The 27,088-nt window shown below is 35.5% G+C and overlaps 1 protein-coding gene across 1 annotated transcript; it reads left to right on the top strand.

The window, feature by feature from the left end:
• Positions 1-2,201: 2,201 nt before the first annotated feature.
• Positions 2,202-25,772, top strand: LOC115923370. The gene is made up of 9 exons (XM_030983850.1): positions 2,202-2,386; positions 14,974-15,105; positions 16,328-16,507; positions 17,176-17,469; positions 18,182-18,505; positions 19,106-19,357; positions 20,677-20,883; positions 23,193-23,280; positions 23,946-25,772. Exons 1-9 carry the CDS (start codon positions 2,308-2,310, stop codon positions 24,517-24,519), a joined length of 2,130 nt encoding a protein of 709 aa, XP_030839710.1. The 5' UTR covers positions 2,202-2,307; the 3' UTR covers positions 24,520-25,772.
• Positions 25,773-27,088: the final 1,316 nt, after the last annotated feature.

Here is a 27,088-nt window from a genome sequence, read left to right on the forward strand (position 1 = left end):
TACGACAACGAGGCTTTTTAAAATTTGAGGGGATCATTGAATCTGTCCTTGAAAGCTTTGAGACTGCAGAAATGATAGGCTTCTTTAACTTGTTTCCATCGTTTAGGTTTTTTACCGGGTGGTGGAATAAAACACAATGTTGGAACTTTGAGCGATATTTGACAAATACATGAAACCATTGGTGTGAAAAATCAGTGAAAAGCATTTTTTTTTCAAAATACCAAAGGGCGCATTTCTTTTAACAATGGGAGCCCACAATAGTTTGAAATATGTGCCTCCCTTGATGATATCTCGTAGTCAAATCTGCGCACCTCAGAAATTACATCAATAATTAAACTTGATTTAAAATGAAAAGTGTAATACACTTGGATCATGTGATTGAGCAAGCCTACATGTTTGGTACACACTAGACATGGACTATTCTTTTTCAAAAACATTTCTAACAAACTGGCTACACATACTTTCAATCTGTTGTCCCAAGCCTATTAATAAGAACTCCCTGCATCTCTAAGAAATAGTGAATAGTAAATAGTGAACTGAAAACATATCTCTTCAAATGTTCTTAATTTGTCGATTATTATTATTATTACTATTATTATTATCATTATTGTTATAATTATTATCATTATTATATCAATGTTGTTGTTATCATCATTATTATTATTGTTTAACAGACTAAACAATTCAAAAGTTTGTTTTAAACACGTTGAAAGGGAATCAAAACGTAGTAAGTAAACGTTAACATAAGTAAATTGGAAGTGTGTTTCAACAACCAAAAAGAATGAATTGTGCATACCGCTAACTGTGGGATATGGGGTATGATCTTCTGGAACGGATATGCTTGTTTCCGTCAACTAGTTTGTATTGTTTATCTACCCATGCAATATATGATACACTGTAATCTGCGTTGTAATGTTTGATAATAAGAATTGGCCACTGAATGTTTGATAGCCGCTTACCTTGAATCAAATATTGTTCAAATTACTCACATTTTCTATATAATAAATTTAATTACTTTAAAAAGTTGATGATCGTTCAATGCTTCTATGCCTGTTTCTCTCGAATCTAATATCGTTTCAATTACTCGCAATTTGTGTTATAAATTTGACCAATAACAGAGCTATCACTCATATTGTAAACATAAACCTCATTGCTTTCGTGGGTTATCCTGTTCAAGCTGACTTTTTTTGATCTGTTATTATTGTATATTGTTGTATGTTGGAAGCTTGTCGAATAAAAATCAATCAATCAATCAATCAATCAATCAACCGGTTGCAAGAGTAATTTGCTTTAACCAACAGCGCTGATACTCCTGTCCAGACAAGACCAATACTAGATCGATAACGATAACGGACTGAATAAAATCCCAGAATGGCCAAGCTTTTAAATGGTGTCATTGGGTTTTGAGTTGGTTTAGCGGTGAGATTGTGTTATTATATATTAAAAAAGGAGGAAGTTCATTAAGTGTCAGATAGCTTGTAGAAACGAATTGGCACGCAGAAACACCCACGCTACGAACACAAAACGGCATGATCGTTGATAATCTCAACAATGCATTATGAATTAGCGGTAGCCCGCACCTCTACTTGCGACCGAACATTTGTACCTGCGACAATTGCTTCGGGTTTTATTTTCGTAAAGGTATATATTTAAGGTTGGGAATGCAATTTTGTTTAGGACTAGTGTCAGAGTTAGGGTTACATATTTACCATACTCTAGGATGAAATAACTATAGAGAGGGTACAGTTCCTCTATAACATGTATATATCGCGTTCGTTCATCTTGTGAAAAGCCGGTAGAGATTTATCACTCAATTTCTATTTTTTTTTGTTGCACACATATTTTACAAATAGGATCATTCTCAGAACGTCATGGGGTGATACTTGGCGAACTGTGGACTTCATGTATTGAGTACTCTACAAACAGGCGGTGCCCTGTTGCAGTTTATAGATACAATAAATAAAAAAATGACAAAAGAAAGAGCTTTTCTGGTCGGTCGCATCCCGCATAATCCAAGCACACACCTCCATTGTACCATTGGCTATGACGTTGACATATTTCTATAAGGTTGACTGCACTAACTATATGAATATTTCAAAAGATATTTCTCTCTTTGGGTGAACTTTGGTTTCGGAAAGAGGAATAGGAAAATATGATGTACCATACACAATCTGAAAAGACGTCGCACACCCATAGTTTCCTGTACGTTAGTTTGTATACTCGCCCTTGCTCAGAGCGTGGATAGGACTACTCAATGTTAAAACTATTACCATGATTGTGTGAATGGATTTCAATTGATTATCCACCATGGATTCTCGGATTTTATTCTGGACTCAAGTCATCTTATTAGTTTCAACAGGATCGGGAATATTAGGACAATCTCCAGGTAAAAGTATAGCATTATAGCAATATATACGGTACATTCAAAACTTGTAGTAAACTATATGAATGCCACGCCTTTGGTAAATTGACGTGTATAAATAATAGCTATTTGAAATAAGAGAACACTATATTATTGAGTTGGAGACAATTTTACTCACATTGGATTAAAAAAGGGATTGTGTTTGTTTTCTTGAAAAGATTTAACCCAACAGTGGGTAAAATATAGCCAACATCGGATAAGATTGAACCCGCAATGTTAGGTAAACTGTTACAAACATGCATGCTCCCTATATGTTTTAATTTTTTTTTTTTTTTTTTTACCTAACATGAGTAAAAAAATATCCAACTCCTTTTTGCAGTGTAAAACGTCAATAGATTAAAAAGTTACATCAATGAACTAATATATTTTGTGAAATGTCTCATTTGATCTTTTGAAATGTCAATCAAGTAATAGGCGTGAAAGAAATGGAAATGTTCAATTTGACTCTTCAGTAACAGTGTTAAATATTCTTGATAATACTTAACATAAGTCATCTATATCGTGTACTTCCTTAAAACAGACTATACAAAAGTCAAATTTTCATGTTGGTATACTATACTGTAAAATATAGATTTGAGCAATTCCATAAATAAGTTAAAGGTCAAAATTTCGAAATGTAATATATATGGTTTCATTCGACAGCTAAAGCATTACAGTTTATTTGTTTCTGTGTAGTGATTGATCCATGAAATTCTGTTAATCATTTATGTTATTCTAAACCTGAATTCCATAGATTCAAATACCATTAGAAAAATTCAGGTGAGCTTCAAAACCTATCAAGCTCTCGACTTATTATTATTTCACATGTAAATCAGAAATATCATTAGAAGATTATATTTTTACGTTCTTGAAAACAAAATTACTAGGTGTGTACAAATAAAGTTATTCATATTGTATGTCTTTGGGCTTTGATGTGTATGTGTAAGTAGCCGTAACAGTCTTTAGCCTTTAGTCTGTAATTTTGTAGATTTTTAAGAGAAGTAATAACCGACCTAAATCTACTTAAGTTGAAAACAGATTGAATCTAATTATGATACCTTAACGATTGTCATTAAGCAGCTTTTCAACAAGATGTTTTGTTTAACGAAAAATCTTCGAGTTTGAACCACTGTAGAAATTTCTTGATTTTCCTGCGATGTGAAAGTTCCTAAAGGACATGGATTTTGACAGTGAATAAATTGTTTATTGTTTTCTTTTCGTTACAATTTTATTGGTCATATACATCCATGAAGTTTGTTTGGTTGTTTGTTAGTTTGTGAAATCAACAGGGATAATTTACCACAAATAACATTTTGAGGTCGGACGTTCAGAGTCTGGAAAGGTGCCAAATTGTGTCACCTACAGTTCATAGTCTGACACAAAAGCTCTCAAAAAATTCAATTTTATTTGAAATAATTCAAACCAAACATAAATTATTGTAGGTTTATGAACAAATAATTTGTAGATTTTGTGCATGTGTTTTTTAAAGGGGAACAGATATACAGGATTTGTTCAGTTTGAATAATGCACATCCGACCCCTCATAATGCTCGGCCGACTCCCCAAAAGATCAATCCCTATCTGAATGTTGTCAATATCGATCAACATCTTTCCTACACCAATTAAAAAGTGATATCTTAGATACCAATTCATTCAGAAAATTTAAGACTTAGCTTATAATATCACAGAGATTTTAACTTTAACTTAAAGATAAAGTTGAGTTCTGGTCATGCGATTGCATTTTGATAGAACAGTGTGGAATCGATCATAAACAAGTTTATCATGTATTCGCGCCATGACCGTCATAGAGTAAGGACCTCCTCCGTTTCGCTCCGCTCCTCTCCTCTCCACCCAATACCACGCCCAATACCACGTGCCACGTGCAATTATTATGGCACATCCCAAGAGAGCCCGCCAGCGCTCGGGCGCGGATGGGCAACTGAGAAAAGACCTACGTGGCAGCCCGCAGGAGCTTTTACCTTCAATTCAACAGCTGTTCGATGCTCAGTCAGAACAAATTTGGAACAAATTTCAGATGGAAATTCGAGGACTAGAAAGCAGAATAACTACAGAAATTAAGCAGTTCGAAGCCAAAATAGCTGAAGTTATCACTTCTGTCGACTACAACGCAAATGACAGAACATTTGAAAAATGACACCATTCCGAATATGAAAAAGCAAGTGGAAGAAGATAGAATGCAATTAAAGGAGGAGATAGACAGACTAAGCACATACATAAGCAGAGAAAACTTGGTGTTTTTAGGAATTCCGGAGAAGGAACCTGAAAATGGGGCGGAGAATGTGTCCAAGGTGTTAGAAGAATTTTATACGTCGCATCTGAAGCTAGAGTTCGGCCTGATAGAAGGAATACAATACCAACGAGTTCATCGCATTGCGGCGGCAGTGAGGCCGAGACCAATAAAGGCTCGATTTGTGCACTACGCGGACAGAGAACTTGTATTGAAAAATGCAAAAAATCTTAAAGGCACAAAGATGTACATTACGCAGGATTTGCCAATTAGAACGAGACAACGGAGAAGACAACAAATGGAAGCACTGAGAGAAGCGAGAAATGCGGGGAAGTTGGCTTATTTCTCGAAAACGGAGCCATGGAAGCTGTATGTGGATAGGGTAGTCCTACCTATAGAAAAGCAGGCAGGATTCATCGACCAATGCAGAAGAACAGGACCAAAAGGACAAGACAAGCGTTCTAACAGCCCACTACACCCAGTACCCGGAGCGACGTCGACCAAGGAATTATCCCGAGGAGCGACCAACGTAAGGAGTGACGAAAAGGCCAAGGCAAACGAAGGGATGGCAGACGAAGGGATGGCAGACGAAGGGATGGAAGTACATGTGGAGGGTGTAAAGCCAGTTTAACCAGGAAGCTAGATAAGTATAATCTATTATTAAGAATTATTTGAGCAATCATTATGATCTGAAGAAGGATGAAAGAGAGAAACAGAAGGAGAACAGACATTATTAACGATAAATATAATCAGCCTAAAGATTGGAACAGCAAACTATCTGAAACTGGAATGAAAGTGAGAAATCAGCTCGGCAAGAAGCAGAGAGATACGAAGTAGTGAGGTATTCTTCAGTACAGGGAAAGGAAAGGAAAAAAAAAAAAACACCAACGTTTGAAGAGAAGAAGAAGTACTCAAGTAGCTGAGAACTGACATTAAGGAAATTTTTTTGGTATTTTTGAAGAAGAGAAAGAAAGGACATGAAATAACACTTTCTTGCTGACCTGTATATTATGTGTAAGAATTATACCGTGTTTCTTTTATGTTGCATTTAAACGGAGAAAAAAAACCAGAGTTACCTAATGATGTGTTAAGCTGGGTAAAAGAAAAAAAAGAAAAGAAAATGATTTTTGATGGTAAAAATTATTTATCAAGGATCTAGATAATCTACACCTTCAAGCCTTCACATTGAAAGAAGAATTAGTGGCTTGGCTTTGTTTTTTTTTGTTTTTTTTTTTTTTGTTGTTGTTTGTTTTAGTAACTGCAGTTGGTAATTTAAAAACTGCACTTATGAAAGAGGACTTTGCATTCAGGCAGTGTGATAAGTGATTCAAAATTAGAAGAAAAACATGACAATTAATGAGTGTATAACCCGCAGACGATAGTTGATATAAAAACAGAAACTCCTCCTTTGAAGGAAACAATTAACTGTGCTTTTATAACTAGTGAAATTCAAAGTAGGTTCAAGATGTTAAGAGTAACAGGAAGCATGATGTAGATAGAAATGTGAACGACTCCGGGAGAGAGAGAATAAAATTCCTGTAAACGACATATTTTGACTATTACAGTGGACAGGCTAAAAATGTTCATATCATATGCATAATACTTAGATTGACAACAAAAACAAATCTTTTTAAGGGGATGGCATCTGTTTTATTAAGTTTTATTGGAATTCTTGAAGACATCTGAAAGAAAGGTTGCCGGTTGCTGGTCCATTTATATGAAATAAGAAAAGGAGTTTTGTGAACTGGGGTAGGTAGGAGGAGGTGAGATTGTGCATAGTTGGAAATGCAAGCTGTACACATAGAACAGGTTGTATTGAGATAAGGAATTTTGTTATTACCGTAGGCTGTTTTGTATTGTGAACTTAGGATGACATGCAGTATGTACAATCAAGGCAGGATAGAATAGTGTTGAATGAGTTACAATGCAGTCGATCTGTACTATGTAGTAAGGTATTTGTTTTGTGAACTGTTGAATGTAGAAAGAAGAGTGAGATATGGCATAGTCTTGAATTGCAAGCGTTATACAATGAAGGCAGTTTAGTTTCAGAGTACAGTCTTAATCCAAGTGTTAATGACAGAAGATTGACAGAAGGAAGATGGAACATGTACTTTGGTTAGTAGATAAAAAGGCATAATAATGGGGGGAAGATGCTGGGTTGGACATATGATAAGTTATACATGGGGGTTTTAACCCTTCTTTTGTTGTACCCCTACATGACGGTCATGGCGCGATGCAATCACAGTTGATATGCAGGAACTCATTGGTTTTATTAACTGGAATGTACAACATGTACTTTGGTTAGTAGATAAAAAGGCATAATAATGGGGGGAAGATGCTGGGTTGGGCATATGATAATTTATACATGGGGGTTTTAACCCTTCTTTTGTTATACCCCTACATGACGGTCATGGCGCGAAGCATTCGCAGTTGATATGCAGGAACTCATTGGTTTTATTAACTGGAATGTACAAGGAGGTGAGATATGGCATACGGTAGTTAGAAATGGCAAGCTGTACACTGTATGCACAATGAAGGCAAGAGAGAATAGTGTTTAATTGAGATGGAGATAGCACAGAGGAGCTATTTTGAAGAAATATTATATGTAGACTATTTCCTTCAGTAAAGTTGAGGGTGGAGAAGTTTCTTGTACAGAAAAGGAGAGGTAGAGAGTATTAATTCTTTATCTGTTATTACAAATATGAAAGAGAAGAAGGGATTTCTTCATGCAAATTTGTTTAGGTTAGTTTCAGAGTACAGTCTTAATCCAAGTATTAATGACAGAAGATTGACAGAAAGGAAGATGGAACATGTACTTTGGTTAGTAGATAAAAAGGCATAATAATGGAGGGAAGATGCTGGGTTGGACATATGATAATTTATAGTACATGGGGGTTTTAACCCTTCTATTGTTGTACTCCTACATGAAAAAGACCATTGATGTAATCGCAGTTGATATGCAGGAAGTTATTGGTTTTATTAACTGGAATGTACAAGGAGGTAAGATAGGGCATACGATAGTTTGAAATGGCAAGCTGTATGTACAATGAAGCTTTTTTTTTTTTTTTTTTTTTTTTTTTTTTTTTTTTTTTTTTTTTTTTTTGCTATGCTGTGTTGTTGCAAGGAAAAAAAGAAAAAAGAAAGAAGTATCTCGAAGCAATTTTACTTGCAGCAGTTTCGGAACACTACCTTAATCCAAATGTTAATGAGTTACAATGCAGTCGATTTGTAGTAAGGTATTTGTTTTGAGAACTGTTGAAGTTTTTTTGTTTTTTTTTTGTTTTTTTTTGTTTTTTGTGTTGTTACAAGTGTTAAAAGAGAAACAGTTTCTCGAAGCAATTTTACTTACAGCAGTTTCAGAACACTGCCTAAATCCAAATGTTAATGAGTTACAATAATGCAGTCGATCTGTAGTAAGGTATTCCTTTTGTGAACTGTTGAATGTAGAAAGAAGGGTGAGATATGGCATAGTCTTGAATTGCAAGCGGTATACAATGAAGGCAGGATAGAAAAGTTTTGAATTGAGATTGAGATAGCACAGAGGAAATGTAATAGAGGAGCTATTTTGAAGAAATATTATATGTAGACTATTTCCTTCAGTAAAGTTGAGAGTGGAAATGTTTCTTGCACAGAAAAAGAAAGGTAGAGAGTATGAATTCTTTATATGTTATTACAAATATGAAAGAGAAGGGATTTCTTCATGCAAATTTGTTTAGGTTTACTGTTAGTTTCAGAGTACAGTCTTAATCCAAGGGTTAATGACAGAAGATTGACAGAAGGAAGATGGAACATGTACTTTGGTTAGTAGATAAAAGGCATAATAATGGGGGAAGATGCTGGGTAGGACATATGATAATTTATACATGGGGGTTTTAACCCTTCTTTTGTTGTACTCCTATATGAAAAAGACCATTGATGTAATAGCAGTTGATATGAAGGAAGTCATTGGTTTTATTAACTGGAATGTACAAGTAGGGAGATATGGCTTACTGTAGTTTGAAATGGCAAGATGTATGTACAATGAAGGCAAGAGAGAAAAGTGTTGAATTGAGATGGAGACAGCACAGAGGTTAAAAGAGAAGTAGTTTCTCAATGCAATTTTACTAGCAGGAGTTTCAGAACACTACCTTAATCCAAATGTTAATGAGTTACAATGCAGTCGATCGGTAGTAAGGTATTTGTTTTGAGAACTGTTGAGGGTAGAAAGAAGGGGAGATATGGCATAGTCTTTGAATTGTAAGCGTTATACAATGAAGGCAGGATAGAAAAGTTTTGAATTGAGATGGAGATAGCACAGAGTGTGGTCTATCTTCTTTTTTTTTTTCTTTTTTGTTGTTGTTGATTAACCTTTACATGGAAAAAGACCATGATGTAGTAGATTTGTAGGAAGATATTAGTTTTATTTTATTTTATTTTTTATTTTATTTTTACAAGGAAATGTAGAAACAAAGGTCAGACAGTGCATAATTTTCAATTGCAGGCTGTATGACAAATAAGTAGGAAAGCTAAATTAGGGGAGAGGGGAGAGGGGGGAGGGGACTGCCATGCAACGTTTGCAAAGGCAGTCTGGTTAATCATTATGTATGATTCGCCACGCGAACTCTGTTATTTGTCTGTTTCATGTTGTCATCTTATGTTTTCTTGTGTTCTTTTCCTTTTATTTCCTTTTCTTTTTTTTTTCTTTTTTCAAATATGGGTTCTCGAATATTTGTAGTAGTCTCATGTATTTATACATATTCTTTTTCTTTCTTAGTTTCCTTTCTGGTAGGGAAGAGGGTCGTGAAGTTGTTTCATTAAAAATATTAATTTGCCAAGAGATGATCCCTTTATCTGCAAGGTCGGAATTTATAGAGGGTCCCAGCTCATATATAGATAAGGGTTTATTTCAACAAAAAAAGATGGATAATAAAGGGAACTTGTTTTCATGTAACTATCTTACACTAAACGTGAGGGGAATTAGAGATAGAAGCAAACGAGAAAAAATGTTTAATTGGTTTAGGACAAAGTCTATAGATATAATATACTTACAAGAAACATACAGTACACCTGATATCGAAAAGAAATGGCAATTGGAGTGGGGCGGGAATTGTATCTTTAGTCATGGTACAAGCCACAGTAGAGGAGTTTTGGTATTAATAAATAGTAAGTTAGACATTGAAATTAGTGACACTTGTGCAGACATAAATGGAAGATATTTATTGATTAGATGTAATATACAAGGTCAGAAGATGTTGCTAGGAAATGTTTATTTTCCTACTGGAAATAACGAAGGGGAGCAAATAAAATGTTTAATGGATTTAAGGGAGTTGTTGTATAGAAACAATTCAGAAGGGAACCCAGTAGTTCTTGGAGGTGATTTTAATGTTATTAGAGACAAGAACTTAGATTATTTTGGACAAGTTACAAAGAAGCAATCAAAATTCAGTAGCAAATTAGAAGAATTCATGGATGAATTTAGATTAAGAGATGTATGGAGAAATAAAAATAAAGATAAAAAACAATATACTTATAGACAAGGGAATCCATTTATGCAAAGCCGTTTGGATTATTTCATTATATCAGAGAATTTAGAACAGATAACATCCAAATGTGACATTATTCCCTCCTTAGCACCCGACCATTCAGCTGTTAATTTGGTTCTGCATGATAGAACGTCTGGAAAATTTCAGGGTAAAAGGGGTTATTGGAAGTTCAATAATAGCTTGGTAAATGATAGAGACTATGTTTTAAAGATGAAGGAAGAAATAAAGACTTTAAAGAACAAAATGTTATCTGAGATAAAAGACAAGAGAGTATTATGGGACTATATCAAAATGGAAATACGCAGATTTACAACTAAATTTTCAAAGAAAAGGGCAAGGGAAAGGAAGGAAAAAATAGAAAAGCTAGAAAAAGAAATTGAAGACTTGGAAGAAAATCTACTATCAATCAATAATGTACATTATAAAGATATCCTTGAACAACTGAAAATTAAGAAACAACAACTAAGAGTATTTTATGACTATATTAATGAAGGTTTAAAAATACGATCAAGGGCCTCTTGGTATGAATGTGGAGAGAAGAATACAGCATTTTTTAAACAGCTCATGGAAGCAAATAGAAAGAAAAGTGTAATACAGAAATTAAACGTAAACGGAAAGATTGTTACTAAGGAAAAAGAAATTGTCGAGGGAATAAAACAGTTTTACAGTCAGTTGTATAAAAAAATAGAAGTTGTACTAGATGGAGGTTTAGAATTTTTCCCTAGTAACATGCCAAAATTGAACGAGACCTTAAGGGGTTTAGGTGAAGAAAAGATAGTAGAAAGGGAATGTATAGAAATATTAAAAAATATGAAATTAAATAAATCACCAGGAAATGATGGCTTAAGTGTAGAGTTTTATCTTAAATTTTGGCCGGTAATTGGAGATCTAATCCTTGCATCTTTTAATGAAGCCTTTAATCATGGAGAACTATCGGCCTCTCAGAGACAAGCAGTTATCACCTTGATACATAAAAAAGATAAAGATTCAGACTTTATTAAGAATTACAGACCGATTTCTCTTTTAAATGTGGATTATAAAATTTTAACAAAGATACTTTCAAAGAGATTGCAAGAAATTTTACCTGATATTGTATCTTCTGATCAACTTGGATATGTTAAGAATAGAAACATTGGAGAAGCCATAAGAATAATAGATGACATGATTTTTCATACTTCTTTTTATAAGGAAAATGCTTTTTTGATGGCCTTAGATTTTGAAAAGGCATTCGACTCTGTTTCTCATTGTTTTCTATACAAAGTCTTAAATTCATTTGGGTTTGGACCATTGTTTTGTAAATGGGTGAATATACTTTATACTAATACTGAAAGTTGTGTTATGAATGGAAACGCATCAACAGGTTATTTTAAAGTTGAAAGAGGAATTAGACAAGGAGACCCATTATCTCCATACCTGTTCATTTTATGCATTGAAATTTTAGCTCATACGATTAGAAACAATCAATTGGTAAAAGGAATTTGTTTTGGAAATACAGAAATAAAGCAAGTATTATATGCTGATGATATAACACTCTTCATCAAAGATATGAGTTCAGTTAAGGAAATAGAACACGTTTTAGAAGGTTTTTATAAAATATCAGGATTAAAGTTAAACAAGGATAAGACATATATTCTGCCCCTGGGCCCACAGGTGTCTAATAACATATTTCCGTTTGGGAAACTTGTAGATGCTGTTAAAATATTAGGTGTTTATTTTTCAGTTCATGTAGATATCAAGGAAAAAATGAATTATAAGGAAATATTGAGCAAAATTAAAAAACTACTGACGTGGTGGAAACAGCGTGACCTAACTTTAATGGGTAAAATTCAATTGATGAAAGTATATGGATATTCTAAATTGACATATGTAACATCACTAATGCCAGTTCCAGAGTGGGTATACAAAGAAATGGAAGTAATATGTTTTGATTTTTTGTGGAGAGGTAAAGATAAAATTAAAAGAAGTACAATGATGTTAGACTATCAGCAGGGTGGGCTCAAAATGATGAATTTTAGGTTGTTTGTAAAAGCACAAAGAATAATGTGGATAAAAAGGCTTGTAACAGGAACTCATGATATCAAGTGGAAACAATACTTTAAATATTTAATGAGACCGATAGGAGGTAATTTAATATTTTATTGCAATTATTGGAGAGATACAGTGAAACTTATGTTACCTTCCTTTTATCAGAATCTTCTGAAAGCATGGATAGATATGAAAGAATATGTTAAAACAGAAGAGAGATACAAAGGGAATGAAATATTGTATAATAATAATTTTATTCAACTAGAAGGTCAAACCTTATTTGAGGAAACTTTGTTTTTGAAAAATATATATCGAATTCATCACATTTGTGAAGAAAATGGAGAATTGAAACCTGAAGCTCATTTTATAATGTTAGGTTTGAGCAGAGTGGAAATTGATAAAGTAAAACAAATTTATAACGTAGCCCCTTATGAATGGAAACAGAATGTTCAACCTTTAAGAAAAGCAATTCACACTGGCTTTAGTTTAGAATTTATTTTTTCAAAGAAAGTGTTTACATTTGAAGATTTAACTGCAAAAATGGTATATAAGAGTCAAATTAAAAAGAATGTAGAAACAAACTCGGCAGGCGGCAATTTAATGACACTTTACAATATTCCAAGAAAAGAAGTAGAAAAGATATATGTTCAACCAAGGATGTGTACCTTAAGTAGTAAACTGCGAGAATTTCAGTTCAAATTATTGCATAATATTTTATATACAAATCATCATTTACATAGATTCAGGTTCCATGAAAATGGTTTGTGCTCATTTTGCAAAAATTTTGAAGAAACTTATCAACATATATTCTTTGAATGTAATACAATAAAGGAAGTCTGGGGGAAATGTGGAGATAGACTTAATTTACCAATTTTGAAGAAATTATCCTGGAAAGAAATTCATATAGGAATAGATGACACTACATTTAAAACAGGGCAATTATTGAACCACATTTTAATTTTGATTAAATATATGATTTTCCACAGTAGAGAGAAGGGAAACCCTCCAAAAGCAAAAGAAATAGAATATAGATTGTTGGAAAATAGAAATGAAGAGAAGGAACTTTCAATGGAAAGAGACACACTTTCAATTCATTTAAGGAAATGGGAAGCTTTGGAAAGTTTAGAATAAATGTTTTCAGTTTGTTTTGTTTTGTTTTGTTTTGTTTTTTTTTTGTTGTTTTTTTTTTTGTTTTTTTTTTGTTTTTTTTTGTTTTTTTTGTTTTTTTTTTTTTTTTTTGTTTTGTTTTTTTTTGTTGCTCGTTCTATGTTAGCGTGTGTTTTGTATACTGTTGTACATGTTATGTGTTTAAATGTTGTGTGGGGTGGGGGGGGGGGTAGTAGGTGTTTTGTAGCTTTTTCCCTTTTTTATATATATAATTTTTTTTTGTCTCCAAAGGAAAATGAAGAGGTGTAACTTGTGTATGTAAATGTAAAAGATCATTGGTAAATTTATAAAGACCTATGTTAAATTATTTTGTTATTTTGTATCCAATGTATTATGTTATAAATGTACAATTTTCTTTGAGAGAAACGAATAAAAACCTATGAAAAAAAAAAAAAAAAAAAAAAAAAAAAAAAAATGTAGCTTATACGCATATGTGTGTATTGCAAGGCTCTGAAATCATTAAAATGATAAGAAATTTGGCCCAGTTTTGGTATAAGTAACAAGCACTGAAAAGATGAATATGGGACTACACAAACGTGTGGCATAAAAATGTGGTCCTCATTTTTAAGCTGTTTCATGTCATATTTAGAATATGGTGGCATTTGAAGAGCAATGCTTTTCAGGTAACATTTTTTCTTATATATTCTTCCATATTTGCATAATAAAAATAAAAACGCTCACAAATTATTGTTCACCTCTCTCCATAACTCAACCTTCTCTTTAAGTTGAAAGGTCTGAAAACAGTTTTCTCTGATGTAAGTCCGACCCCCACATTTATGCCTGTATTTTCTTCACTTTAAGTTATTGGTTATTTTTGCTATGATGGAGAGATAACTCAACTCAGATGTCATACTGAACTGGATTTTTTTCCTTCAAATCAAACAAGGTGTCGCTACACCAATTGTATGCATTTACGTCCAACCTTCATGAAGTAAATAATCACCGAATAGGCCATTTTCGCAATGTAACCGAATTTATACATAAGTGTCACGATATGAATTATTTCATTCACCTGATACGAATAATTATATTTCAATAGTCAGAATGCAATTTGCATAGGCTACATTTGGATTTGCTATGTAGTACAAGCCATAAGTACTGTCCTACCTAGCAACAACTAAATACATACAATTTGCATTCTACATACTGCGATATACAATTTCTCGTAACTGGTGGACGTATTAATTCGTATCGAGGCCCTTCACAAAGGCCGCATATGCACGAATTTGGTTAGATTACGAAAATGTCCTATTAAATGAACACAATACCCGAGGTCGTGTGTTCGATCCTCGCTGTGTGATTACCTCCTGAGACAAGATGTTCAACCCATATCTGACCTCTCGACCCAAATGCGTATCTGGTAATGCTGGGTTCATAATAATTGCAGGGTTCGTAGAAGGAGCAGTATAGTAACACTAGAGTGACTACCCCGGTTATTGATAAGACCACATTATTATTATACCAATGAATTATTAGAATCAAACTTAGTCTACTGACGAGAGATGTTCGAGAGGGAATTACATTGTTCTGAGTTAATTTCCTTATTCTTCCGACAGAGGGCTGATTGATAGTGTTTAAAACTATTTACATATTTTGTCTTTCTTTCTGTAGGTGATGTACGACTGGTTGGTGGTAGTTCCACTCTGGAAGGAAGGGTAGAGGTGTATTATGATAACGTGTGGGGTACGATATGCAACCGAGGATGGGATAGTACAGACAGTGGTGTAGTCTGCAGACAGCTAGGTTTGTATGAAAACTCGTCATGTTTACAATCCAATAGGCTGAACAATAGTAATTGAGAAGCAATACTGTAAATATATGTAAATAAAAATATAAAATATATTTTCTTTTTAATACAATATATTTGCTTTTGGACCAGACAAAATAAGGAAACCAACACAACTTCCTAGAAATCACTTTCTCTGAAACTACTCTGAAAATTAGAGACTGAAAATACTCTGAAATATGAGACTGTGACTGTGACTAAAAGGACGTGAGTCTCGACTACTATAGCTCAATTTCTTCATATTAATATTCTTCAATCTTCTTCTTCTTTTACCTTTTTTTTTTCTCTTCTCCTTTTTTCTTCTTTAACCTTTTTCTTCTTCATCTTCTCATCCTATTTGTTCTTCTTTCTTTCAATCTTTAAAACAAATGCCAAGTAGTTATAAATGTGTTGTAATGACATGGTTGTCATCCTTTATTTCCTGTTCAGTTTTTTTTCTTACTTTTATAAGTCTTGCAATGTTATTGTTCATATATGTCACCTTTTATTTGTACAGTGATATTTCTAGTATTTCATGGTAACGTTGTTGTTGTTGTTGTCGTTGCTCATTTGTTTGTATGTTGCAGCAGGGCTCCATTGTAAAGCAGTTTTTAACAGAAAGACCTACACTGCTTTTAAAAGAAGACATGAATATATAAATAAATAAATAACTATATCACAATGTTAAAAAAAAAAATTCTGAATCATTATTTGTGCAACATCATTTGGAATGGGTAGTTCGTCGTAGCTGAAATGATGTTAAATAGTACATTTAATTACAGATATAGTCAAATGATATTGTGTTAGACTGGGCCTCAGACAACCATTACATTTCTAACCCATCATCCTTAAATTACATACATGTATTACTGTATGTCTCGGTATTTTATAAATTTGTCTTTCATTGATGTTGAATTGTCTTTGTAATTAAGCACAAAAGTATGGAGTCGATATTCCATGTATGTGGAAGTAAAGGAATTATAGACTGTCAGAAGCATGTGTCAATATTAAACCAGGGCTCCTAAATTATGAACTCATTCAGGCCGGGTATTCCAACATTTTTCTATTGTGCTTTGTTTATTTCCATTTTGTGGAATGAACACCCTTATTGGCACAAAGGTTGTTTTACACAGGACTCCAATTTAGACTGAACAGTGGTTTTTCGTATTGTGAAATGTCCATTTTTCATGTTTAATATAGGTTTTCAAGTTTCTTTGAGTAGTCCAAGTTTCGGGCCTGGCATTCCAACACAACGTATCTGGTTAGCTGACGTAAAGTGTGAATCATCCGACCGACGTCTGAACGAGTGTGTTACAGACGACCAATGGGGACAGACCTCTACATGCCCTCATGAAAACGATGTAGGTGTTAGGTGCTCAGGTAAGTCTTCAAGCCTCATGAAATTACCTTTCATTTCCTCAATAATCTACATATTAAAACTGATAATCGACCTTTCTCAACATTATTATGTGTGTATGTATGTCTGTGTATTTGTTTTAATAACATTTAAAGTTTATGTGAAGGAAAGAGATATTTACTTCAAGTAGACCACATGTATAAGTTGGATAATTAATTCCGTAGCCACAAACGAATATTTCTTCCATCATAATGATACAAAGGGTTAAATCATACGACCCTGTTGTCGTCTCCAGAAGAAGAAAAAAAGAAAACGTATGACTACAATCATTGTATTTTTATGCTTTTGTCGTATTCTCTTAGTATTTCTTATAATAATATTATTATACGAATAATGAATGCTACGTTCATTATACATTTCAAATTTCAAAGTCCAATATTATAATAGCGAAATGTATGAACAGACAGGTTCAGAAATTTCCCGATTGCTGCTTTATTTCAACGAAGCCGTAGCCCGAGTTTATAATTGTAATTTCACATGGGAATTCTTAATCTGGGTGTGATTATTTTATATTGAATGATCAAATGCATTCATTATTTATTTTACTTGGAAACAGCAATATTCAACGAAAACTTAACGTCTAATTTTGTTTGAAGGTAATTCATATTTTATTTGTTTGCACCTTTTTTAGGCTTAAACGTTGGGATAGCGCCAAATTACCAAGGGTGCTACCGTTTTGGAGACATTCCTGTATCAAACACAGCAATCCAATTCCCGTCAAATACTATCGAAGCTTGTTTAGAAAGCTGTTCAATAAATTTTATGTTTGCTGGTTTATATGGAGAGACATGTACTTGTGATGACCAGATAAATCCTTCAGCCCAGCCTATTGATAACACTATGTGTAAGATGCCATGCCCAGGTAACTCTGCTCAGCTATGTGGTGACGCTGAAGTCAACATGGAAGTCCTATCTGTTTATTCTGGTAAGCGTTTTCATATCTCAAAATAAAGAAATAATTATACAAATAAAATGTCTGAATTGTAGTCTAATACAATTTAACGAAACATTCCAGACTTAGGTTTATGGTTTTAAAATTTGGATTAAAAATTAAAAAAATATTGTCATCTAAGATGCTGCTTGTAAGTGTCGGCTTACATTGTGATGTAGATATACAGTAGGCTTGCGGATGCACCATGCACCATGCCACTCCCGCCACCCATCCTCTCCAAGCGCTCATATAGTTCTCCTTTGAACTATTAGCTAAGAAAGATAACCCACAGTCTTTTTCAAGACTATACCAACAGTCTTTTTCAGGACTACAAAAACCTCAAGAAAATACCGAAAGTCCTTTGCAGGACTCCTCAATCCTCCCTCTCTCTCACATGGTGCACCCGCAAGCTTACTGTATATTGTCATCTTCTTTCAAAAAGATGTTCTTTTGCTTATGAATTTATCGTAATTTCATATCAGTCGTCTGTTAATGGCCAGAAAGGTGTTAACTGATATCATTCTTAAAAGATTTAATGCCCTTTAGATCCTCAACAGATCTCACACGTTCAACAATTTTCATGATTACAAAGGTTTAATGAAAAATCTATTCAAGTTGAACCAGACAGTTTGACATTGAGCAATCTTGTTTTGTGTTTCATTTGATTTGTTTTCTTCGACCTCCATTTTTATTTCAAATTATCTAGTGTCTGTTGGCGATGGCTACGTCTCATCACCATGGTTTCCTGGTAATTACGTCCTATCAAGTACTGATACATCCCAACCAGACGACCTCATCTCCAGTACCGATGTCACTGCGTCATCAGGGATGCTTTTAATTCGAGTCCTGGCTTTCGACCTAGCTCCTGGAGACACACTGAGTGTGGAGGTAGGAGGTATGACCATCAACCCTACAGAATCTGGTGAAACCATGCTGTCCGGGCTACTAGAGATGACACTGGTTGTGACTGCGACGTTGACGAGGGCTGCGAACTCGGCTGGAGCATCGGGATATCTTATCACCTTTACCAGTGAGTTAGCCTTTTATTGCCGAGAAAATCAACGTTTGGTGTTTTTAACGCTTTAAAAGAAAAAAATTCATACGAGATAGATCGTTTTCCTACACTTAATATAAAGGAAGTGAAGACAATTCCAGATATCCTTCAGTTTTTAGTCCCTTCCGAAGGAATGGGATGAGTAGCCTTTCTAATTGGTCCTCAAACGCAGGATTCCTAAGGTATTCGCTCTATCCAGCGAGTATCCCTCCCTTCATTTGCGTAAATTAGTAAAGACGTTGCTATAAACTTTTACTATAACAAGTGAGGAGTAAACTTTGAGAATTGTTTAAGTCAATGAGCGGTTATATGACTCTAAATCCAAAAATGTGGGTTGGTTTTTATCCCAGGTAGGCACTAACGTCCATTTACATCCACTCCAACCACCCCCCTACCTTCCCCGCCCTCCAGGTGTAGATCATTATTAGAAGTAGTATTATCATTACCATCATTATTATTAGTAGTAGTAGTATTATCATTATCATTAACATTAGCATTATTATTATTATTATCATCATTAGCATCATTGTTATCATTACCATCATCATCCTCATTATTATTATTATCATTATACAGGAGATCCAACCACAACGATGCCTCAAACTACGCCGACCATAATATCAGCCATCCCGATGACTAATCAACCAGAGGTGACTTCATCACCAGCTGTACCAGTTCCACCAGTTTCACCAGATCCCAACTCTACAGCAACCCCTCCAGATGAGGTCACGACTGCAGCTGTTGTGCCAGCGACCCCTCCTCCTCCCACAGATGAAGCCACTGACCCTGCAATGACTACAGCCCCTGTCACTATACCTCCAAACCCATGTAAGCATTATATCCACCGCACACCAGGGACCCGTTTCACAAAGCCTTTTTTCAATGACAAATGACAAATATCAGTGACAAATCTGCTGATAACCAATCACAAGCAAGTATTTCAGTAGCTTTTAACAACAACTGTCATTTGTCACTGATGACCAGTTTTGTGAAACACCCCCCAAGCGTCAATTTGATTGCGTTACTACCTGCTGTAATCAAGACTATGAAAACAATCGGCACCTACGCCTTTTATTAAATTTAAAACATTTTTTGCACTGTTCATTTTTCTCAATGATCATGATGATCACACTTACACGTAGCACATTAAGGACAGCTCCAATCTCTGACACAGTCCTACGTCAATACATTAGGGACTTTTGGATTAGCACGTCGACATAGTGGACTGCTACGTGTGACGTCCTTTGCCTTAGATTTGCACGTCGATATAGTGGACTGCTACATGTGACGTCCTTTTAAGGCACTGGCACTGGCTTAAAAGGAATTTAACAGTTCCTTAAAAGGACATCACACGTAGCAGTCCACTATGTCGACATGCAAATCTAAAAGTCCCTAATGACGCATCGTGTGCAATGGGCAATAGAGGACAGCTTGTTTGATTGCTGTAGATGATAATTATCTTTTCAGAGATGGATCTATTGAAAAATAGTTTTTTACTGACTGAATACGGGTAGTTTTAATGTACTTTAAGTTATTTCTCTGAAGTGTGCTGTGAAAAGGACGTATAACACGTTCTCAACTTCTTTCGAAAATTAACTTAGCGGTAATTTAAAAGACCTTATTTCATGTGTCGTAGAAAAAATGTTCGGTTAACGTAATATGTCACTGTCATATTGACAGATTTCAAAAGGTGACTTACAAAGCCATTGAAATCGCCCTATGTTTATTATCCGAAAGTAGTGGGATCGTGTTTTATTATTACGTATCTTAAATGATCACGCATCTGAAAAGGCATCTCATTCTGTATTAGACCCGGTCACACCGAGAATGGCAACAGATTGTACACAATACTTAAATTACCGAGTGAATGACCCAAAATCAGTTGGCTTGGTGTCGGTTTGTAATCGGTTTGGCGATGCGACTGTAATGGATAATGATTGTTATAACAACGCTGTGTTGTTCATTGTTAATTTACCAATAAACTCTTGCTATATCAGTGTCACGCATACTGTATGTGACAACAGAATCTATATTTTTAATCACGCATTTTCCCAGTACGAAATTAATCTGTAAATGGTGGTTGTTTTTATACCATACTTGGATAATGAATCAAGCACATATATGTTTTTATCCGTTGCTTTCCACAGCCACATGCGACCATCCGGTTGTAGAGGAAGGAAGAATCGTAGGTGTAGACGGGAGTCCATACCAGGTGGGTCAGAGTGTGGTGTTAGACTGTGATGACGGACGAAACCCAGTGGAGAATACCACTCTTTCGTGCCAGTCCGATAGAACATGGTTCCCTCTACCAACCTGTACCGCATCAGGAGGAATCGAAGTATGGATGATCATTGGTAAGCCCATCCTTACAGATACGTCTTTTACGTCTTTCGTCTTTTACGTCTCTCGGATGGTGACCTTAAAGGTCGGTCCCCAGACGTAGATAATCATATCTGATTAATACTTTTTTTTTTTAATCAATTTTGTTTTATTTCTCCAGATGTGTAATACAAACCATGACATACAATTGAATAAAATAAACGTGTTCAATATTGATGCTTTTACATAAACATAATTAAACACAAACTTATTTGCAGTATAATATAACTTAGCAACAAAGTAAACGTATAAGTACCTAAACATAATATGTCAATTGTAAATGTTATTTACTTATATATTACACAAAAAAAACAAATCTGGAGATAATTTTACTGAAACAATCCTGCCCCCTCCCTGCCCCCTACATCACACAGACATACTCACCCTCTATCACACAAACATACTCACCCACTCACACACATACTCACCCACCCACCCACCCACCCCCCCCCCCCCCACACACACACACACAGTACTCACTCAGTGGATGTCTGCCAACATTCTCAACTTAAGAAAAATATACTAAATAAGTTATCCAGGCCGCAAAATCGAGTTACGCTTTTAACAAGCTCACGGTGGAGAAGAAAGCAAATCTTAATTAATCTTAAGCTGCTCCCACTTTAAAAAATGTGATCCTAGCTTTCCCATTTTAATTGCTATTTTCTTTTCCTCATCCCTATACTTAAAAATGCTTTTTTTCATCTTTTCTAAAGTTAGTACTCGCCCCCCCGATCTTGACATAAATGTAACATACTTCACCATGAAAATGATAGTATTACACGTCTGTAAAAACCAATTACACACACACACACACACACACACATATCCTTAAGGCTTGTTCAGATTCGACGCGATAAACCGCCACCCCCTCCCCCTCCCCCCCCCCCGAAAAAAAAATTAACTGCGCGCAATGAAGGTCATGCGTGTACCTCTGTGTTATAAGATACAGCCATAACGGCCCGAATTCACGAAGGAGGTTTGTCGACAAACCTAGGTTTATGTGCGTCATATGACGCGTTTCGACGCGTTTCAAACCAAGGTTGGTCGAAACGCGTCATATGACGAACATAAACCTAAGTTTGTCGACAAACCTCCTTTGTGAATTCGGGCCATGAAGTGTGTAACATTTGCGTCATCATGAAAAAGAAATCCCCCGAGGTTTTACCGCATCTTATCTGAACGAGGCTAGTCAGTACGTTGTATCTGTGGAGGTGTCATAGTTAAGTAAATAAGTCACCGAACTGTAGACAGCAAAGCATAGGGTTCGATTCCGTGCACTCAGTTGGCAAGACATCAGCCAACATTTGCCACACTGAACTTAGTCGACAATAGTAAGTGTGTACCCGGTACCCTACGTATGCACTTAGTGCTATGGTTGCCAAAGCTAAACTGGATAATGATATTCAAAAGTTCTTCGGACACGCTACAGAGATGTAATCATCTTGTTGTAATATAAGGGCTACTCAAGAACAACATTATCTACACTGTCTTGTCTCTCTCGGCCCTTCTTCAGTCATGTGGCGCTAGCTGCGCTGCTGTGGCCATCACAAGTTAACACCATCCTTCTCTGTCAGCTGTTGCTCTCGTTGCCTCTGACAGCTTTTTCCCTGTCCATGTGTGGATGTCTTTGAACCAGGAAATAGCAGGTCTGCCTCTTCTTCGCCTTGCTTCCACTTTTCCTTTTATAAGGGACTTTCCGAGACCATCTCTCCTTTACTACACGGCCAAAAAAAACTGCAGTTTCCTTCTGGCAATAGTCTTTCTGAGCAATATCTCTGTATCCAGCTTGTCCAGTACCCATCGGTTTGTTCTTCTGTCTGTCCACGGAACCCTCTTTCGGCCCATATGTAATAAATGCGTATTACATGTCGGATCCATTCTGTGTTCAAAGCACTGTGCCCTGTACCTAAGCTAATTACAGTGTGTTAAAAGAACAGCATGACTGTACAGTGACACAACTGTAAGAGAAGGTGTTACACCCCCTATCATACGATTTTCTTATTAAAAGCGCTTTTCGAACGGAGAAACCAAATCCTAAAAAAGATGGAGACACTGAAATTACGTCACGTAATTGAATCTATTCTGGGAACTTAATAGGTCGTTATTAGTTACATATTTCAAACTTTAAGAAATGCTTTCTACTCTATTTTTTTATTTTGTATTTACTCGGTTGTTTTGTTGTTAACAATACTCGTATTGCGATGATGTATAGTACATGTAAGAAAAAACTTGAAGAAAAAAACATGTAAATGTATGTTTATTTGTTTATTTTTAACTTTGTCAGTGATCGCAGTGGTGATTTCTCTCTGTCTTGTCATCTTGATCGTCATCTTCCTCATCATGGCCGTCGCGTTCGGGAAGAAAAAAAAGAGGTAATGTTATTATAATACACTCTAGAGCACATCGTCTTGCACTCATCAGGGTAAAACACAAACATGACGAATGCAAAACAGAAAATTAAAGCCCCACTGTCCTACTTGTAGGTACTTGCTCCCTCTATATAGAAAACTTTCCCAATCGGTGTCAGTTGGTCCCCCATGATCCTCTATTTCTTATGTTATTTGAGAGCTGAGTTTATGAGATAGCCACCTGTCAGTGACCTCGCTGTGTGGTCTAATCCCTCCTAGCCAAACTAGTACTGACGGTCTTTAAGTACGTCTATTCTTTCGCCCAGTTTGTTCATGTAGCTCCTCATTATATTATCCGATTTCGGATTCCTGTTAATCATAGTTGGAAATGAAATAAATATGAATATAATATGAAATAGTGATTTTACTCTGAGTGCAATACAAAAAGCTTCAGTATGTCTATTCTATCACTTTCCATATTCGCACCTGTAATGTATCTAACACCTTTGATAAAGCGTTATTTACTTGATGATTTTGGTTTGTATATCGGAAATAACGGGATGAGTGCGTCTAGTACTTTGAAAAACATTTTTCTGTTATTTGCTCATATTGTATGATTTAAAAACAAATCATATCCGAATCGTGGAAATACAATGAATTAAGATTGTTCAATTTTCTCATTTGTTAAGGCGGGAAGACGATCGGGGTCCTGTTATCACACACTTAGCAACTCCTACTGATAATGACTACAGTGGACGACCAGCTCTTATCCCCATCAACGAAGCATCAGCAAGTGGATTAGTACGTCAAGGTACCAACGTGAGTACCGCCTCCACCTTAGGTATTCCACCTCCACCTCCTCCTGCTGCTACTACTCAATCTACTGATGCTGTACAACAGACAGAACCTATCATCCTACCACCACCACCCTCTCAACCTGCCCCCGACCCACCTTCACCAACCGAGACCTACTACCCTCCCGTAGACTACCCTGGGTCTGCTAATCGTGACTCCGTTATCTCCGGTGGTAACCTTGGGAACGAGGAGAGACAGGCTGTAGATGAAATTGTCAATGCTGTCAGAGACTATGATGATAGTCCGGGTGTTGGTTTGTATGGTTCGGTGCCTCCAAGACATCTTCGAAGTGGGTCTACTTTGTCAGTCATCTCTAACCCAGGCCGTGTTACTGATGGCAGATCAAGCCCGAGGTACGGCGGAAACCTAAGATCAGTTCAGTTTGATCAACATAATTATAGGCCATAAATTTAAACCATAAATTTAGGTGGCGAGGTTCTTTCGACCAAAGTAGATGCCGAATGTAATTCAAATAAACAGAGACACTACTGGAACCTATAGGTCTTGTGTTACTATACTATGACTCATGGAAAATGTAATCTTCAGAACTTTGAAAATATGGATTTCAAGTATAGCTTTTGTCTTTAGATTCGATGACTTATATTCACTATGCAGAACCTCTAATGGACAGCAAAACTTGCTGATACCAAATTTGATCATTATTTTTCTTTGTTCTTCACTATACTATTTTTCTTTCTTTCTTTATTGTATATTCCGTCGTTAGTTCATTATAATTTTAGTTTATAAAATATCTATATAACCTAAACTGGGCAGCAACAATTACTACGATACCAAATAGATAATCATTTACGTCTGTTCTTCACCGCAGACGTTTATACTGTTTTTTCTTCTTTAACGTACATTCCTTGGTATCTTCATTATGATTTTAGTACATATTTATATATACCTCTCACAAACGTACGTAAGGATTTTGTGTTATATTGCATTCATATATCTAGATGCAATGTAAAACTTTGTTTAGTGGTGATGTTTTTGGTGACGCTCTTTATTTCTCGTAATAAAAGAGCATTAAAAGAAGGGAATCTGGCTAAGCTCAAGTAACATGCATTTACATGTCTAACAATATTTTGTGAAATGTATGAAAAACCACATACCCTGCATAGTTATTTTCTTAGGTAAAGTTATATGTGTTCATGAAGATTTATAATCGCAGATATGTAAAGATAATTATTTATATAAATGCATTATTCAGCTACGCACTCATAAATGTCTATTCAAGAAAGCTTCAATAATCATTTTGAAATAGTTTTATCAATTAACCAGAGTAATGTGTTGCAGAAAGCGGTCATAAATATAATCCTAACAAATATTAAAGGGGCGGAATGACTGTTCTAAACAAAAGAGTATTATCTCATCGCGCACCCCACCCCTTTCCCGCCCGAATGGAGCACGTGGATCTTGAAATGTTTCAACCAGAAAAGCGACTCTGACTTTTATGGCCTAGCATGACCTGTATGTAATCATGTAATAATCTTTTAAAATATAATAATTTTTACTTCAAAATTCCAAATCTTTATTGTTGCAGATAATCAGTAAAATATCCGTCTGTATATCTAATTTCTTATCATATACCAATGTCTTTCTTTCCGAAATATTTATACCTGAAATAGGATTGAAATATATATTATTTTCAATTAAAACACTGTAGTAAAAAATGGCTTATGTGAGAATGGATATGTAACTCAGCTTGTTTGGAATAAAAGTACTGTGTTAAACGAGGAGCCTATAGACATATACAGGGATTACAAATACCTCATTATTACATTGGGGTCAAATGGAGACAATTATAATTTAAGAGTGAGAGTGACCAAAAAAAGGGCAAAAGCTAAAAATAGAAACGACAGGCTTATGAATGATAGAGAGAAAGGAAGATAAAGATCGGAGAGCTCCAGAGACAGAAAAAAACACACACACCGTATCCTGACACCTACCCCCTGAACAATCACCCCCGGATAACCACATCTAGGACAACTACCCCATAGGACAAGTACCCCTAGGGCAACCACCCTCTGAACGAGTACCCCTAGGACAAGTACCCCTAGACAACTACCCCCTAGTACAACCACCCTCTAGGAAAACTACCCAATGACATCTTCCCCCAGACATAATAGCCCCCACAAAACTACCCCCTAGGATAACCATCCGCCAGGACAAGTACCCCCAGACAACTATCCCATAGGGCAACCGCCCTCTAGGACATATACCTCCTTGACATCTGCCACATATGGTAACTACCACCCAACTAACCCGGACAATAAGCACTTAGGGTAATGATCAATCGGGGGTAGTTGTCCTAGAAGTTGGTTGTCCTACGGGGTAGTTGTCTGAGGTAGATGTTCGGGGGTAGTTGTTCTAGAGGGTGTTGTTCTAGAGGGTGTTGCCCTGGGGGGGGGGGTAGTTAGCTGGAGGGTAATCAACCTGGAGGGTAATTATCCTGGGGCAGTCGTCTTAGAGCAAAAGAGGTTGATTTGCCTAAGGGGAAGTTGTCCTAGGGGTGGTTATCCGAAAGGTTGGTTGTCCAGGGGGTAGGTGTCTGAGAACCCACACACAAACACATATGAATATTACAGAGAGAGAGAGAGAGAAACAGAGAGAGAGAATGTAATGAACTTTTTACAATGTTTACAGATCTGTATATTATATTGATATTACGAATACATAGATCTATTCATTCACACATTGTTTCATTGTAATCAAAAACTATATACAAATATATATATATGTGGAGAAACAAAGAGCGAGAGAGAGAGAAAGAGAGAGAGAGAGAGAGAGAGAGCGAGAGAAAGTTCATAACATCATAATAGGATATTGAACATTGGAAATGAATAAATGACATATAAACATATATATATATATATATATATATATATCACATTCATCTGACAAATAAGATATCGCATTGTTTGTTTCAAACGTGCAGTAACCATTTTGTATTCTGTGAGGTTTCCCCCATTTC

This window comes from Strongylocentrotus purpuratus, unplaced genomic scaffold (genome assembly GCF_000002235.5).
Source record: "Strongylocentrotus purpuratus isolate Spur 01 unplaced genomic scaffold, Spur_5.0 spur5_scaffold_13, whole genome shotgun sequence".
In the NCBI taxonomy this organism is placed as follows: Eukaryota; Metazoa; Echinodermata; class Echinoidea; order Camarodonta; family Strongylocentrotidae; genus Strongylocentrotus; species Strongylocentrotus purpuratus.

Coding starts and splice junctions, on each gene's coding strand:
- LOC115923370 (XM_030983850.1), top strand. CDS start 2,308: ATGGATTCTCGGATTTTATTCTGGACTCAAGTCATCTTATTAGTTTCA. Junction 2,387..14,973: donor AATATTAGGACAATCTCCAG/GTAAAAGTATAG, acceptor TTCTTTCTGTAG/GTGATGTACGACTGGTTGGT. Junction 20,884..23,192: donor CGAAGTATGGATGATCATTG/GTAAGCCCATCC, acceptor TAACTTTGTCAG/TGATCGCAGTGGTGATTTCT.